The sequence below is a fragment of the Halichoerus grypus genome, chromosome 1 (assembly GCF_964656455.1).
Source record: "Halichoerus grypus chromosome 1, mHalGry1.hap1.1, whole genome shotgun sequence".
In the NCBI taxonomy this organism is placed as follows: domain Eukaryota; kingdom Metazoa; phylum Chordata; class Mammalia; order Carnivora; family Phocidae; genus Halichoerus; species Halichoerus grypus.
In genome coordinates this window covers 18,850,746-18,865,946 of record NC_135712.1, presented here as the reverse complement: position 1 = coordinate 18,865,946, position 15,201 = coordinate 18,850,746, and the positions used below count along the sequence as shown (strand labels likewise).

Sequence of the window (15,201 nt, the reverse complement as noted above, 5' to 3'; positions counted from 1 at the left end):
GCCCTTTGGGTAAGGCCTGGGAAATACAAGGTAAGAAGGTAAGGAAAGGTGAGCAAAGATGTCCAGGGGAAGATAAGGTGTACTCGATAGGCTGGCTTCTGGATGAGCAGTTTCAGGAAGACCATCCAGCTTACTGATGCACACAGCTTGGCATTCCCAGGGGGGATTACAAACCCAATCGATCCTGAATGTCACATGTTGGCAGAACAGTGAGGGAGAAGAGAATGGCAGGAAGTCAAGCCTTCAAATTATGAAAAAAAAAAAATCAGGTTTCTGAGAATACTAAGACATTTGGATGAATCCAAAGAGCAATGTGGTTTGGGCCTTTGTTATGCAGGGTGGTGGCATGACATTCGCACCCAAGCAACTTTGGGCGAATGGCCACTTCTGAGGCTGTTTCTTCATACATAAAATAGCCTCTTCTCATTGTAGTGAGAAACAAATCAATTTCAAAACCTGTTTCAGAAATGCTCCAATACTATGAAACTGCATTTATTAAATCTTCCCTAACAACTCTTGCTGAGAGGAGGATTAATTTCTACTACTTTACTGCTATGATAGGCTAAGACATTCTGCTGCAACTCACACATACATTTGAATGACACAGATTCTCTGTGTTTCACCTTTTTCCCATCTGCAACAGTATTTAGTGAGGGTAGTAACTCCTCGTAAAATAGAGTTAATGGAAGGATTATTGTATTGAGAATTCCCTCACGAGAGCACCAATGGTGCTTCAGTTGAAGAGAACAGCATTCCCGAGCACACTCATGGGGCAAAAAAGGAACTCGAAGTGGGGATCCTATTCCTCAATGGCTAAATCATCAGAAACTGTATTTGACTCATGAGGGAATCAGCAGTTAATCTGTGGTTTAAATAAAGGCTGAAGAGCTGCTAGTTGGTCCCAGGGTCCACTTTAAAGCCACCACTGATTTACTCTGTGATCTTGGGCAAGCCAAATTCTTTCCAATCCTTGGTTTTGTCATAAGTAAACATGGTTTTTCCAGGGCTCAAATGTGCACACATATGCACAAGAACCTTACAAATGATAAAGTACTATTCCACAGTTCCTTAAAGAAATACAGAAAAAGCATCAAATGTATAGACAAAAAAAAAAAAAAAAAAGCCTGAAAGATATTACCACAAAAAGCTATCATTAGTTATTTCTGGGTGAGGAGATTATTTCTAGAAACTTCTCTGCCTTTTCTTCCCCATGTGCATGTATTGTTTGAAAACAGTAATAAAACCTGGTCTGTTTTTTAGGAAGGTGAAACAATTAATAGTTTTATTGACTTAAACCCTAAGCCTGCTTTAAGAGTTTGAGGCTGATTCAGTATGAATTAATATTCAGAAAGTAACTCCTGTGTTGAGTGAGCAGACATCTATCAATTTTTTTAAAAGACAATTATGACATCGTTGCCAGAAATGCGCATATACATCTACAAGACAAAGTGGTGCATTATTTCCCAGTCCGACACAAATACTTTCTAATTTTCCAAAATGAACTATTGCTTGTTTTACTAGAAGGTGACATCAATATAGTGTTCAAAACATTTTACAGTAGCTGTTTAGTAAATTAAAAATAAGAAAGAGGTCATCTTAAAGGATGATAAACTTAGGCAGAAATGTGTTATTCCCATGCCTTCAATAGTTTTGAATCAAACCTTCCCCTAAGAGAGGAGAGAAACAGAATGATTCACATTCTGGGGCTTGAGTTTGTTCCATGCTGCTTATTGTAACAGACCAGTTCTAAGCTGAATGCTGCCGAGCACCGCCTGCCACCAGGCCAAAGGGAATGGAAGAATCAGCAGGAAAACAGGCCTGAAAATAACATTATTTATTTTCAATTCCAGCACTTATTTATGTATTTATTTTTTTAAAAGATTTTTAAAATTTATTTATTTTAGAGAGAGAGGGTGTATGTGAGTGGGGGAGGGGGCAGAGAGAATGGGAGAGAGAATCTCAAGCAGACTCCCCACTGAGCGGGGAGCCTGACTCGGGGCTTGATCTCACGACCCTGAGGTCACAACCTGAGCTGTACTGAAGAGTCAGACGCTTAACCGACTGAGCCACCCAGGTGCCTCTCAATTTTAGCATTTAAAGAGATCTGGTCATTGCTTCTTCATTAGGCTAATTAGAAATATACCAGCGGGCAACGGCACTTTGCAATTACAAATATACAGTCTTATAAGACCTGTTGTGGTCTTTGAGAATATTACAGTATTTCACGTATGCATTCTATACAAGGAAGCTGACTGTTGTCCACTCCATGGCTCGCCTGCTCAGGCCATCGGGATCAAGCAGGACAAACACAGATGCCTTTAGCCAGAAAACTTCACGACCCATGGGAACAACAGTTTGATAAACAGCAGCTTCACTTTCGGTTATCCGGTTAAGTTTCGTGGATATGAAAAAAACCACAAAAAAATCCCTCAAGGCAAACCGTAGCTGGTCAAAGAGCCTAAAATATCAGAAAACTGTGATATGCTTAGTTTTTCAATATAAATTAAAACAAGGCCTGGGTGTCTGATCCTCTCTCTGGACTCGACTGACTGGTCTTAAGAAAAAGCAATAAATTGTTGGTAAGCGTCTGAAGCTATGATGATAAGGATGCATGAACAATGAAAGGAAATCCTTTGAGAATTTTAGGTATTTTCAGTGGCTCCGTGTGTGAGCATGTGTCTGAGACATTCACAAGGAACAAGGCCCTGGGGAGAGGGAAGAAGGGGAGGAGATGGGGAGGGCAGAAAGGGGGAGATTTTAGGACTGGGTCATTATATGGCTTGTTATAGTCATTAATTTTTAAGGATATACCGTTTGGACTATAGGGTGACTCTCCCTGGGAGTCGCTGGTAATAAGATCCTGATTCTATAGAAAGAACAAATGAACGAACGAAGGAACAAAAGGAACGAAGGAAGGAAGGAGAGAGGGAGGGAGGGAGGGAGGAAGGAAAATAAAGGAAAGGAAAGAAAAGAAAGAAGAAGCCACACTAAATATTTACTGTGTTGTAGATACTTTGCCTGCCATCTCACTTAATGCTCATACCTTATCTCTGAATTAAGAATTATTGTCACCCTTGTTTTACAGACCAGGAAACAGCCACAGAGTCTCTCTAACTTGCTCACCACACCCAGCAGAGCTGGAATTTAAACTCTGATGATCCACACCGTTCAGGACTGTGGGGTAGCTACTATTCTGTGGGATGGTGGGGATGTGAAGGTGTTCTTGGTTGTTACCACGAATACAGGGCAAGGGAGGACGTTACTGGCTTCCAGGGGATGGGGACCGAGGATGCTAGATGCCGTGCACAGGGCAATCCCACACGAATAAAAATAGCTCTGCATCCTCTACGATTTCCTAACTTCCTGCTGGACATTTGTTTGTCTATGATTATGTGAGTCTACAGCGTAACTCAGTTGAATATATAAACACAAAGCATTTTTTGCATACTTCTTACTGTAACCTGGATACACTAAGAGCTCATCACCGGGTACAATGAGGGAAGATTGTTTTTGTTAGAGCCTTCCCAAGAGTTCTTCACTATGTCAGGAAATCATCCACTGTTGCTCACAGAACCTGAATCGTGGAATCAGCCCTTGTGTCAGTCTACATTTATATCTGTCCCATCCATATAGGACAAACACCCGATCACGTCACTCTTTCCACTAGCAGTCAAGCCTGAATACTTATGCGTTGAAACACTTACTATAAATTACATCCATTATATTGATTTTTCCCCTGAAACACTGTCAGTCCGTTTTATTTTAAGATTCACTGTTAAGGAGGCTTTTCAAAATGTTATAAAAGGAGTGTTGGGTCTGATAACAGTGAGAACCAGAACTCAAGTTCTGAGATCCTCAATATTCTTGCCTTGTAATACTTTCATGTAAGATTTTGCTTTATCGATGACAGGTCTTTATTTAACAAGAGTATCAGCTCTTCTGATGAGGCTTGGGCAATGTGAGCAGCTGGGTCCTGGTCAAGGATCCAGATGCACTCAATCAAGGACTTTGCCCAAATGGGCATCTTGGCAGCACCCAAGGGCCCGGGGGGGGGGTGTCTATGTGCACAAGCACAGACAGTCTCCTAGGACCCATGGCGAACAGGCCACTCTCAGAGTCTACTCCTGAGTGGAGGTGTTTAAAGTCCATTGCTGTTCTGGGGTCTCTAAGATCTCTTGTGCTTAGCCTTCCAAAAACTGATCACTTTGGAGAAACCCAGTAGTGAATCCAAACTTCTTTCTTTTTCGGGTTATTTGGCAAGTGTTGGGGGGAGAATCACTGCTTGCCTCCTAACTTGGACCAAGACTTCCTTCTTATTTGATTTGGGAGGACAGTCAAGGGGTGGAAGACTAGGAAGACGGGGGACGTGTCGCCAGTGCCATCAAAGTTTGGATTTTAGGAAGCAGGTTTGGTGAAACAGTTCCTCCCTCTATTTCTCCTTAAAAAGAACAACCAATATCCTTGCATTTCTTTTCCCTAAACAGAGTGGGTCAGTTTGGCTACTATTTAAAAATTTTAATATAAGCCAAATGTTTACTAGAATGCATATACTTTTTAATGGAGACCAAATATATTCATATATACATATGAAGTCAAGATGAAATGCCTGGAGCACATAAAGGAAGATTTATTTAACTGTTGGTATTATTTATACTACAAATATGATAAATGCAAATTTATTATACTACAAATATGATAAATGCAAATTAAATTTACCTCATTAAAGATACCAAGGAAATGTAGTATTCGTATTAAGCAGTTAAGCTCTCAGTAAGAGTGAGAAAGTAAAGAGAAAATCTGAAATTCAGGAAATGCAACACCTTCTAGAAGAATATACACAATTTTGCTATTCTTGGTGCTATGTGGCACCAAGATCATCGCATTTCACTGTATTCATTAAGTTTGAAGAAGCTAACATAAACAGGGCTGAGTGTTTTCGTTGTTGTCGTTTTTCCAAAAACTCTGTACAGCCCACATTTGTATAGGATTCACAACATTTAAGGGAAATACCAAGTATTACATCAAACATACACAGTAATTTCTATAAATTAATTTTTACTCTGCTAATGTAGTTTACTTTGCTTTCTAAATCTTTCCATAAACTTTACCATAAATAAATTACAATTTCTAGTTTTTATTATTTTTGGGTGTGTGTGTGTGTGTGTGATCATAAAAATTCAGGTAGGCTCCGAAACAGGTTTTATCCTACTTTTCCAAAATCAACAAGTAATGGAAAATATTAAATGGGAACATTTTACTTATAGAAACTACGTATTTGAAAGATGTGAAAAGGTCTCTGATTACGAGAAAGTGATAGGAAGTTCTTTGTAAATTATAATTTTAGAATTACTGCAGTTGAATAAATTCTCAAAGGCAGGGGTAATTTTTAACAAAGAACAGTCTAATCTATACATTTAAATTCTTTTTTCATAAAAAGCTAAGAGTTGGACATAAATGACAAACATTTAACATTATTTGGTAAAAAGGGCATTAAGGGTTGTAATTTTCTACCAAAGGAAGTTTGTCAGACTTCAGTCCGATGTGGGACCTACTTCTCCCTGAATTAAACAGCTCCTTTAATAGCACATTGAGCCCTTTATACCAAATAATTTTTCCTGTTAAAGGAAAAGAGGAAATCTAGTGTGCGTTCAATTTACAAATGAGACTGGACATTTTCCACAAAGAATTTTCACTAGTAACTGAATGATGAGGATTTTAAAAGACCAAAATGTATCCATCTATTAAAAAAATGGTACAGTCAGCACTCTATTATTAATAAATTTAATAAGGAAGTTACCCTCGTAACTGAAGTTCTTCAATTTTTAGAAGTCTTTAGATTTTTTCCTCTATGTCAGAATTATTTTTATAAATGATGAAGTGTTAATTACTTTTATGTTATAAATGAGTAGCTGGTATTACTACTATAAGGTGCACTTTTTTCAAATTAATGCAACAAATTTGGGGTGATTACTCACATGGAAATTGTCCACAGAAAGATTTTCTGTAATGGTTCTTCAAGAAAAAACTTCTGTAGTACACTTAAGGTCTGATACTGAGCTCAAATTTAGTCTGAGGTGTATACTGACTGCATTTTGAGGTATCTTCACTATAAATAGTCATATTACAGTTATTACCACTATCTGAACTTGCCACTCTCATAAAGACACTCACAGGTAAAATCTGGTGCTCTTAAAAAAAAGTGCTATTAGTGTTGAGAAATCAAGGTGTTCCTGTGTTTGAAATTGTGTACTTCTGAACATGTAAAAATGTTTATGGAATAAAAAGAACTAAAAGATGTTGTCTCATTAAGAGATACTACTTAGAAGTTTCTGCTAAGAAATCCCTGTGAAAGAAATCATCCAATGTGCAAATTTGTTGACAGAGAAAATCCTCTCTATCATAGGACAAAACATGTAGATTGATTCACTTCTGAACCCTGAGAGCTGCCTTAAATTTAACTTTCTAAACACAAAGTTGCTTACATCTTCAGCAAAATTACATTTTATTTGTAGGTGGTTCTTTATCTTTGCCTGTAACATTCGGTGCAATCTGAAATTTAATGCACTAGAATAAATAACCAGCGAAGACTATTTCAAATCTCCGTTTCTGCAGGCCCCATGAAAACTTCTCCCCGTGGGAGAAAAACTGACATAATTTCATCCCGTCTGTTTGCTTTGAAGGTGGGCCTAGACTGTCCACTGCCTCATAAACACACACTGAATATTGTTCTTTTTTTTTTTTCCAGAAGCAACGAAATACCTCTTGGTGAGAGAGTATTTTGTTTTTCGAAGGCATATAAAAAGTCACCACTCAGGAATATCAGGAAGATGTATATACACATAGACCGGAATGTTCTTGTTCTCACCGGGGCCTCTTACCTTCATTTTCTGTATTGGCTGGCACCGAGTCGACCCCAAAAGGATGCCAGGGCTGGAGATCGTCCAGGCCGAACTCCCCATTCACGGGAAGAAGCTCCACGGTGGTTTTCGTTTCTGTCAAAGACGGCATGAGGGCATCGTTTCCGTAACTGATTCTTGGTTCACTGATCATGTTGGCCAAGACGTCATCCGAGTAGTTCTGTTCTTTCTGAAGCAGCTCATCTAAACAGAACAGAGCCATATGTATGGTGGGTCACGGCAACACGCAGGACTGCCGCAGCGGTAGCATTTCCTGTCAGCCAGACGCAACCTGAACTGCTCTGCACACACGACCTCACGCACAGCCAGGAGGTGGGTACCACCGTCGGCTCCATCTGACAGATGTGAAAACTGAGGCCCGTGGCGGCTGAGGCACTTACGTAAAACCACAGCAAGTGCCCAAGGCAGGATGTGAGCCGAGGGAGAACGGCTCCCACCCGGGCTGCGGCTTCCCAATGGCTGTACCACTCCTCCCCACGATGAAGGACCTCAAGAGTGAAATCTCCCCTTCCTCCTCGGACACAGGCTCTGGTATCCTGTGATCACAGGGGAATCAACAGCGTGCTCTGCTGAGCTGTGTGCCGGGACGTGGTGGCAGCGTGCAAGGGACAGTCACTTTCATGCTGGAGGATGTAGTCCAGCGAGTCCCCTGTCTGTCCTTGAACACGTGTAAGGACAAGAGAAGTGTAACTGGGTGGCAGCCTGCTCCGTTCTTGAACAGTTCTCACTGTTTTGCCGTGAACAAATCTACCTCCCCCAAAGCCCCCTAGGTGCTGCATGATCTATGTCCTGAGGCAACAAGAGGCAGTCCCCTTGCCCTCCCAGCAGTGGCCTCGCACACCTGAAGCTCTGCTCCAGCCTGCTCCGCTGGGGGCGAAACCTCCCGGCCTCCCAGCATCTGTCTTGCCCTCTCGAGCCAAATTTCCTGCCTCTTCCCGCTGCCGTTTCTCTTCAAAAAATGCTATCAGTTACCAACACCCCCTTTTTAAAGATTATTTATTTATTTGACAGAGCGAGCGAACGAGCACACAAGTAGGGGGAGCGGGAGAGGGAGAAGCAGGCTCCCTGCAGAGGACCCCAGGACCCCGGGATCATGACCTGAGCCGAAGGCAGATGCTTAACGACTGAGCCACCCAGGTGTCCCTCAGTTACTCCTTTTAAAAAACAGACTAAATAAAACCAACTTTATGGAACATAATTGACTGACCTAGACTTGTGAAGATTCCTACATTATACATTTCATTACTGCAATGCATTTTTACCGGAAAAGAGAGTTGGGAATATAACCTTGTACTGATTGGAATCATTGCTTTAAATACGGGGTTATGACAAGATTTGTGACTCTCCTATAATTCCACCACAGGTCACCAGGTTTTTCTGTGGAATATATTTTTTAAAATTAGACACCCACGAATAGCATGTGTGCTATTAAAAATGATCATTAATCAGAATATCTCATCTCCCAATCATACCTCTGTCAAGAGTTTACGGTATTATATATTTCAGACCAATCACTGGTTAGTATTATTGCTGCAGAAAATGAAGAAAATAAAATCAGGATTTATTTATTTATTTATTTTTTTAAAAGATTTTATTTATTTACTTGAGAGAGAGAGAATGAGAGACAGAGAGCATGAGAGGGAGGAGGGTCAGAGGGAGAAGCAGACTCCCTGCCGAGCAGGGAGCCCGATGCGGGACTCGATCCTGGGACTCCAGGATCATGACCTGAGCCGAAGGCAGTCACTTAACCAACTGAGCCACCCAGGCGCCCTAAAATCAGGATTTAAATTTGATTTGTAGGGGTGCCTGGGTGGCTCAGTTGGTTAAGCGACTGCCTTCGGCTCAGGTCATGATCCTGGAGTCCCGGGATTGAGTCCCACATCAGGCTCCCTGCTCAGCAGGGAGTCTGCTTCTCCCTCTTCCCTCCCCCCCTTCATGTGCTCTCTCTCTCTTTCTCTCTCTCAAATAAATAAAATCTTTAAAAAAAAATAAATTTGATTTGTAATATTTTCCTATCATCCTTCACATTCTCTTTTAAATTGAAAAAAAATTTTTACCTGAAAAAATTCTGCTCCAACAGGTCAATTAAAACAATTTGATAGAAGAGCATTAAAGCATGAGATTAATATCCTTCTATGGAGTCAGTTTTATTGCGAGATACCATTTTAAATGATGAAATCCCGAGACAATCAGTCCTTCTGAAGTCTAATTTGAGTTATAATGTATAGCTATTTGCTGCAGCACCATTCTAAAATTCAGTATTTGATGCTTGTAATGACCTTTCCCATGCAGATGAAAGGGCCCCATTAGATTTATTCCAACTTTTTCATGTCTTACAGAGTCACGGGTAATGGCTAATAACTTAGCCAATGTCTGCTTTAATAAATTAAATGAGCATTTCTTTTATATAAATCTTATGCTTCTGACTGTTGAGCACTTACAATACTAAAGAGATGATCTTCTGGAATAATTATTGGTGCTCACACGTTCGTCTGAGAGGGAATAACCTTCACCAGCGTGATCTGCTCTCGGCCCCACCGGGAGGCACGTTGGTATCTTTGTGGCATTTACTGCCACTTACCCTCTGGAAACTGTTTCTCTCTGTGTTGCAACCTCAGTACCACGCGGGTTCCCTGTGACTTCTCCGAGGAACTCCGCTTGCTCCTTTCTTCTAATCTCTTCATCCCTATGTTTTCTTTTTGTATCTCCATCCATCTCTTTCTGCAATTTTTCATTTGGAAATCCATCCCCTCTTGAAGCTCTAAGGATGAACCGGAAATGTCTTTCCCCAGCGTTCATTTCTTCCTCCCACTCTAGGTTCTATGTATGTCTAAGTTTGCTGGGCCTATTAACTTACATCTCCCATGAACTGAGTATGTACGAAACTGAGCTCAAGGCCCCCTTGCTCTCCCTCCTGCCTTCCCCCGTTGTAATCATGGAAGAGCTATGATCCCAGCCACAGGTCTGAAATCTCCATAACCATCTGTAGCTCTATTTCTTTGTGTCCCATACATGACTGACAACTCGATTTTTTTTGACAAAATTTATTTATCTGGCAGAGAGAAACACAGCGAGACAGGGAACACAAGCAGGGGGAGTGGGAGAGGGAGAAGCAGGCTTCCCGCTGAGCAGGGAGCCCGATGCGGGGCTCGATCCCAGGACCCTGGGATCATGACCTGAGCTGAAGGCAGACACTTAATAACTGAGCCACCCAGGCGCCCCTGACAACTCCTTTTAAAATTCCATTTCTGGATTCTCTTATTCATTTCTCACTCCCCCTTTCTACAATCTTCCTCCCTTGAACCATCATTACTTTCTGCCTTGATAACTGTGAAGTCTGTTGTTGTCTCTGCTCTGTTCCCCATATCTTTTTGTGATACTGAGGAATGGCTCTGCCTCATTCCAGTAACTCCCCATTCCCTACTGAATTAATCCCAAACGCTACTTTGCCAGATATTAAAGGCTCTCTGTGATCTGGGCCCACCTCATCTTTGTAGCTATGAGGCTCAAGCCCTTTGCCGTATACACCTGTGATACAGTGATTTATAATAATAAGTCTATATTTGGTCTTTGTAGGCACAGAGCTCCTAAAACCCTTGAAATTTCATAGGTGATGAGAGGAATAAAGGTATCTTTTAGTTATGTTATGAAGCAACTTTTGAAAAGCCTACAGGTCACCGAAGGATGGGGGTGGTCACCAGAGGAACTAACCATGTGATCAGAGGGTTAGAACTTTCAGTCCCACCCTCTGGGAGGGGAGAGGGGCTGGAGACTGAGCTCAATCGCCAATGGCCAACGATTTAATCAACAAAGTTTATGTAATGAAGCCTCTATAAAAACCAAAAGGACAGGGTTCTGGGAGCTCTGAGGTTGGTGAACATGTGGCGATGTGGGAACATGTTGAAAGCTCCCAGTCCTTTCCTACAGACTTTCCCACTTGGATGTTGCTATAATAAATCAGTAATCTAGTAAGTAAAATGTTTCCCTCTGTTCTACAAACTAATAGAACCTGAGGAGGAGGTGGATGGAACTTCTGATTTACAGCTGGTCATCAGAAGCACGGGTGACACCTAGACTTACAATGGGCTGCTGGGGGCAGGGCGATGGGAGTCTTGTAGGACTGAGCTCATACTCTTTTTTTTAAAGATTTTATTTATTTATTTGACAGAGAGAGAGACAGCCAGAGCAGGAACACAAGCAGGGTGAGTGGGAGAGGGAGAAGCAGGCTTCGCGCAGAGCAGGGAGCCCGATGTGGGACTCCATCCCAGGACCCTGGGATCATGACCTGAGCCGAAGGCAGATGCTTAATGACTGAGCCACCCAGGCGCCCCTGAGCTCATACTCTTGTGGGATCTGCACTACCTCTAGGTAGATAGTACTGGAATTGGGCTGAATTGATTGAATTCTCCAACTGGATGCTGGAGAATTGCTTGGTGGTATGGGGAAAACCCCACATATTGGAACTGGACCGACAGCTCTGTCAGACCGAGTGGCTTAGATTATCTCCAGATGGGACCAGGCATTCCCATCAGGACACCTTTACTCTCTGTTCCTGCTACATGGAAAGATCATCTCTGCTTATTTAAATTATATGAACTTTTGAAAGATCAGCTCAAATGCCCTCTTCTCTGTAACTCTACTCTTAACAACTTTATGAGGATTATGGACATTATTATTTTTATGGGACGGGAAACTGAGGCTGGGATGGATGACCGAATCTCTTTTAGATCCCATGGCCAGTGGGCGTCAGTGCTGAAGTCCCTGCTCTGGGCTACAGAACACCCACCTCCCTGCCTGCGACCCCCACCTATCCAGCATCCACAGCCCCAGAGCAGGGCTCACTCCTGGTCTCAGCACTGCATCGCTTATTTGCAGAGTGATTATAAGCCTGTTTCAGAATGTTTGTCACACTTACAGGGCTGCAAGCCGACTCAAACACCACCAGCCCTATGGAATGGTTATTGCTTTTGCGCCTTCGAATAGGCATTTTCCAGGCACCGGAGCTGAAGGGAGTCCTGTACCCGTCTCAGCCCATGGCAGTAAAACGGTAGAGCAGGAAACAGTCACAGTGGAAAATCTTACGTCTGTACTTCATAAAATATCCAGGACATTTTGGGTTGTAGCAAATCGTGGTGCCTGCTTTTCTCTTTTATCTCATGCTGTTGGCAGAAAATTTCCTCCAAATGGCCACTCAAATGTTGAGCCCCATGGTAGTTAATTTTCCTGGTTTATTATATTCATGTTCAGAAAATGAGAGAATGAAACATTCAAGAAATGTTACATTTTTGGCAAACTGAAAAGCACTTATTAGGCTTTTTTTTGGGGGGGGCGGTACAAAATAGCAGAAATCCATGTTTTAACCTCAGTTTAATGCAGAAGATTTAGAAACAACCACCTCTGGTTATCTCATTTGGAACAATGAAGTCTGTGTGGTTTTTAAGGGACAAAAAGCAGGCAGAAATGACAGATTATCATTCGTGGGGGTAGGATTCCATTTTGCGATCATAAAATGTCAGAAGGCAGCCAGCTACCTCTTGACATTAAGGGCTCAGGATTTTACCAAAGGCGAACACAATTGGCACCAGGCAATTCTGCCTGTGATTAATAATAAAAAAAAAAAAGCAGAGCCACATATGATATTTCAGTGCGCATTCTGAGTGGGGCTTTAACTTTGAATTCTGTGGTTAAGACTCACTGCACAGAAACTACACGTCTAGTATGTTAGTGGCCCTGATGGATTACCTGTTTATCTGAATTAATTTAATATTTTATTGTGATGCTTTGATGGCATATATTGGTGATTTCCAAAGCTTTTAAGGATCTAAATTGGCCAGCTGCTGTATTAAACTAAGACACAAGGTTCATTTCTTCCCTAAGACTCTCTTTTTTCCTTTCTAAGAGCTACTTGTTATTGCCCAGAATTACAGCAGCTATCTCTGGAGTTAAATTTATATTCTATAATACCCAGCATACACGGGTGTTGTAGTTAGAAGTGGAAATATTTGGGTGCCTGGGTGGCTCGGTCGGTTAAGCGTCTGTCTTTGGCTCACGTTGTGATCTTGGGGCCCCACATTGGGCTCCCCGCTTAGCAGGGAGTCTGCTTCTCCCTCTCCCTCTGCCCCTCCCCCCTGTTCATGCTCTCTCTCTCTCTCTTTCTCAAATAAATAAATAAAATCTTAAAAAAAAAGAAGTGGAAATCTTTAACTGAGTTCAGGGATGGTAATCTTTAACAACTACAGCTTAAACAAAACAGGGATACTCAATTTCAAATATGAAACATACAGCAAACCTTGTCACCTTGCCCTTTTAAAAAGTGTGTTGAGGATTTATACTAAGCATACTTAATAGTTATGAGAAAAAAAACACCTCACCATTTAGTTATCATAGAAAATATTTAAAATACTTTGAGGTGATGGGGATGAAGGAGTGCGGAATCACCATATTCTACACCTGAGGCTGATACCACACAGTGTGTTAACTAACTGGAATTTAAATAAAAACTTACATATTTTGAAGAAAGCAGCATCAAGAGAGTCCCCCAACAGTGATATCATCTTCAAATGACTAAAATACTTTGTTTTTGTGGAAACAATAGATTTCTATGATAGTTTGAGAGAAACAGCCCCATAAAAGGATTGCTGAATGGGAAACAGAGAAATTCTAGATCATCTGTCTAACATGCCTCTTTAAATTACTAATCCACTACCCAAACTCCTTTTAAAGTTTTAACGGCTGTATTTTAGGTTTCAAGAAAATATAGTTTGTAAGCATTAAATCAGTTCTCTTTTACAAGCCTTAGTTACAATCACTGAACTATCTCTTCCACCTTTTAAATGTGTTTGGGGTGGGGAGGGAAGTCTCAGCCTTTTCCTCTATAACACACAGCTATTAAAGGTCTGATTTGGAGATGGGCATCAGTTGAGGTCTCGTAGGCTTGCTGGTTATTCTCTTCATAGGATTGAAACTGCACTGCTATGCTTATTTTTTTTTTTCCTATTTTCTGATTCTTCTGGTTCCTGCTGGAAAAATATGTACTTATCTGTAGCCTCTCCCCAAAACGGAAATTTCTTTTCAACTTTGTCTATCAGGGGATTCTCATATGACTCATTCTTACCTCTCTCTTTTTTAAAATAAAGAAATCATAATTTAAATGTTTCTCTATGGTGCCCTGTCCATTTCTGTTTTCACAAATCGTATCTTTTTAATAAATATTTGCTTCTGCATCTGAAAGAACTGAAGGGCTACACCTCTGTGCGATGCACCCCGCCCCCCGGCTCCCGGCAACCACCACGGCTGCATTGGGAGTATCTATAAAAAGGGTGCAATTTTTCCCCGATCAAGAAGCTCCACTATGAATCCGCTGTCATCCGTTCTAGGCATTTTGCCCACACCAGGCCTATGAGATCAGATTTAATTTCCCAAACACAGTTCTGTGCACGTCTGATTCATGGCTCAGCACACAAATGCCACGCTGGTTCATTATACTGAACATTGCCACGGTCTCTGAAGCTCCCTAAGGCTCGCATTCCTCATCCATAGAATTGGAGGAGGTTGGATGGATGGTCTTAGCAGTTCCTCCACTTGGAATCCCGTTAGCTGTGCTCTTGTACGTAGGTGTCCCCCCAGAGCGAGGGAACCACAGTTTGCACACCACCGTGGTCCCCAGGTGATTCTCAAGCACGTCACGGAAGAACCACTGCAGTCTGTGCAAAGGTATTGCCACACGATGGTCTCAGTCGTCACCTTCGTAACAGACACAAGTCTCAAAACAAGGTGTCCTGAAGGATGAGCATGGCCAGCGAGTAATAGCGCCAGAGGAAACCTGACTCCCACACACCGTTAAGTCACGTTCTCAGAACCCAGCCCACTCTGAGCCTTGACGCCCTCAGGCACGACAATGCTTCGGAATCAGAAAGCCACAGGAAAGGAAAGCCTAGTTATGAATTTCCTTTTTTGCCAGAACGTTTGTCAGGCAGGAAATGACACAGGGGCTGGAGCAAGGAAGTGTTCAGGAAACAGGTCAGTGTTGTTCAGACTCCGAGAAAAAGAACATGCACTTAAAAGTGTAGAGGGCACTAGAGGACACACTTCAGTGCTGTGTTCCCCACTACTGAAGACCAGTCCTCGCTGGTGACTATTTTACTTCTAATCGTGGACTTACCTATAGTTCAATGGAGCAGAAGCAGTTTATTTTTATCTTTTTTGGTGGGGGAGAGAGAAAGAAGGGGTGAGGGGCAGAGGGAGATTTTTTTTTTAAGATTTATTTATTTATTCTAGGGGGGGG

General features: G+C 41.8%; 1 protein-coding gene across 6 annotated transcripts in view; it reads right to left on the bottom strand.

The window, feature by feature from the left end:
* Window positions 1-15,201, bottom strand: part of APP (amyloid beta precursor protein) — a 256,472-nt gene that overhangs the window by 20,387 nt on the left and 220,884 nt on the right. For all 6 annotated transcript variants that reach the window (XM_036072762.2, XM_036072763.2, XM_036072764.2 and 3 more), the window contains one exon: window positions 6,879-7,100. In XM_036072762.2, the coding sequence (XP_035928655.1) occupies window positions 6,879-7,100 (222 nt within the window). The remainder of the gene's footprint in view (window positions 1-6,878; window positions 7,101-15,201) is intronic.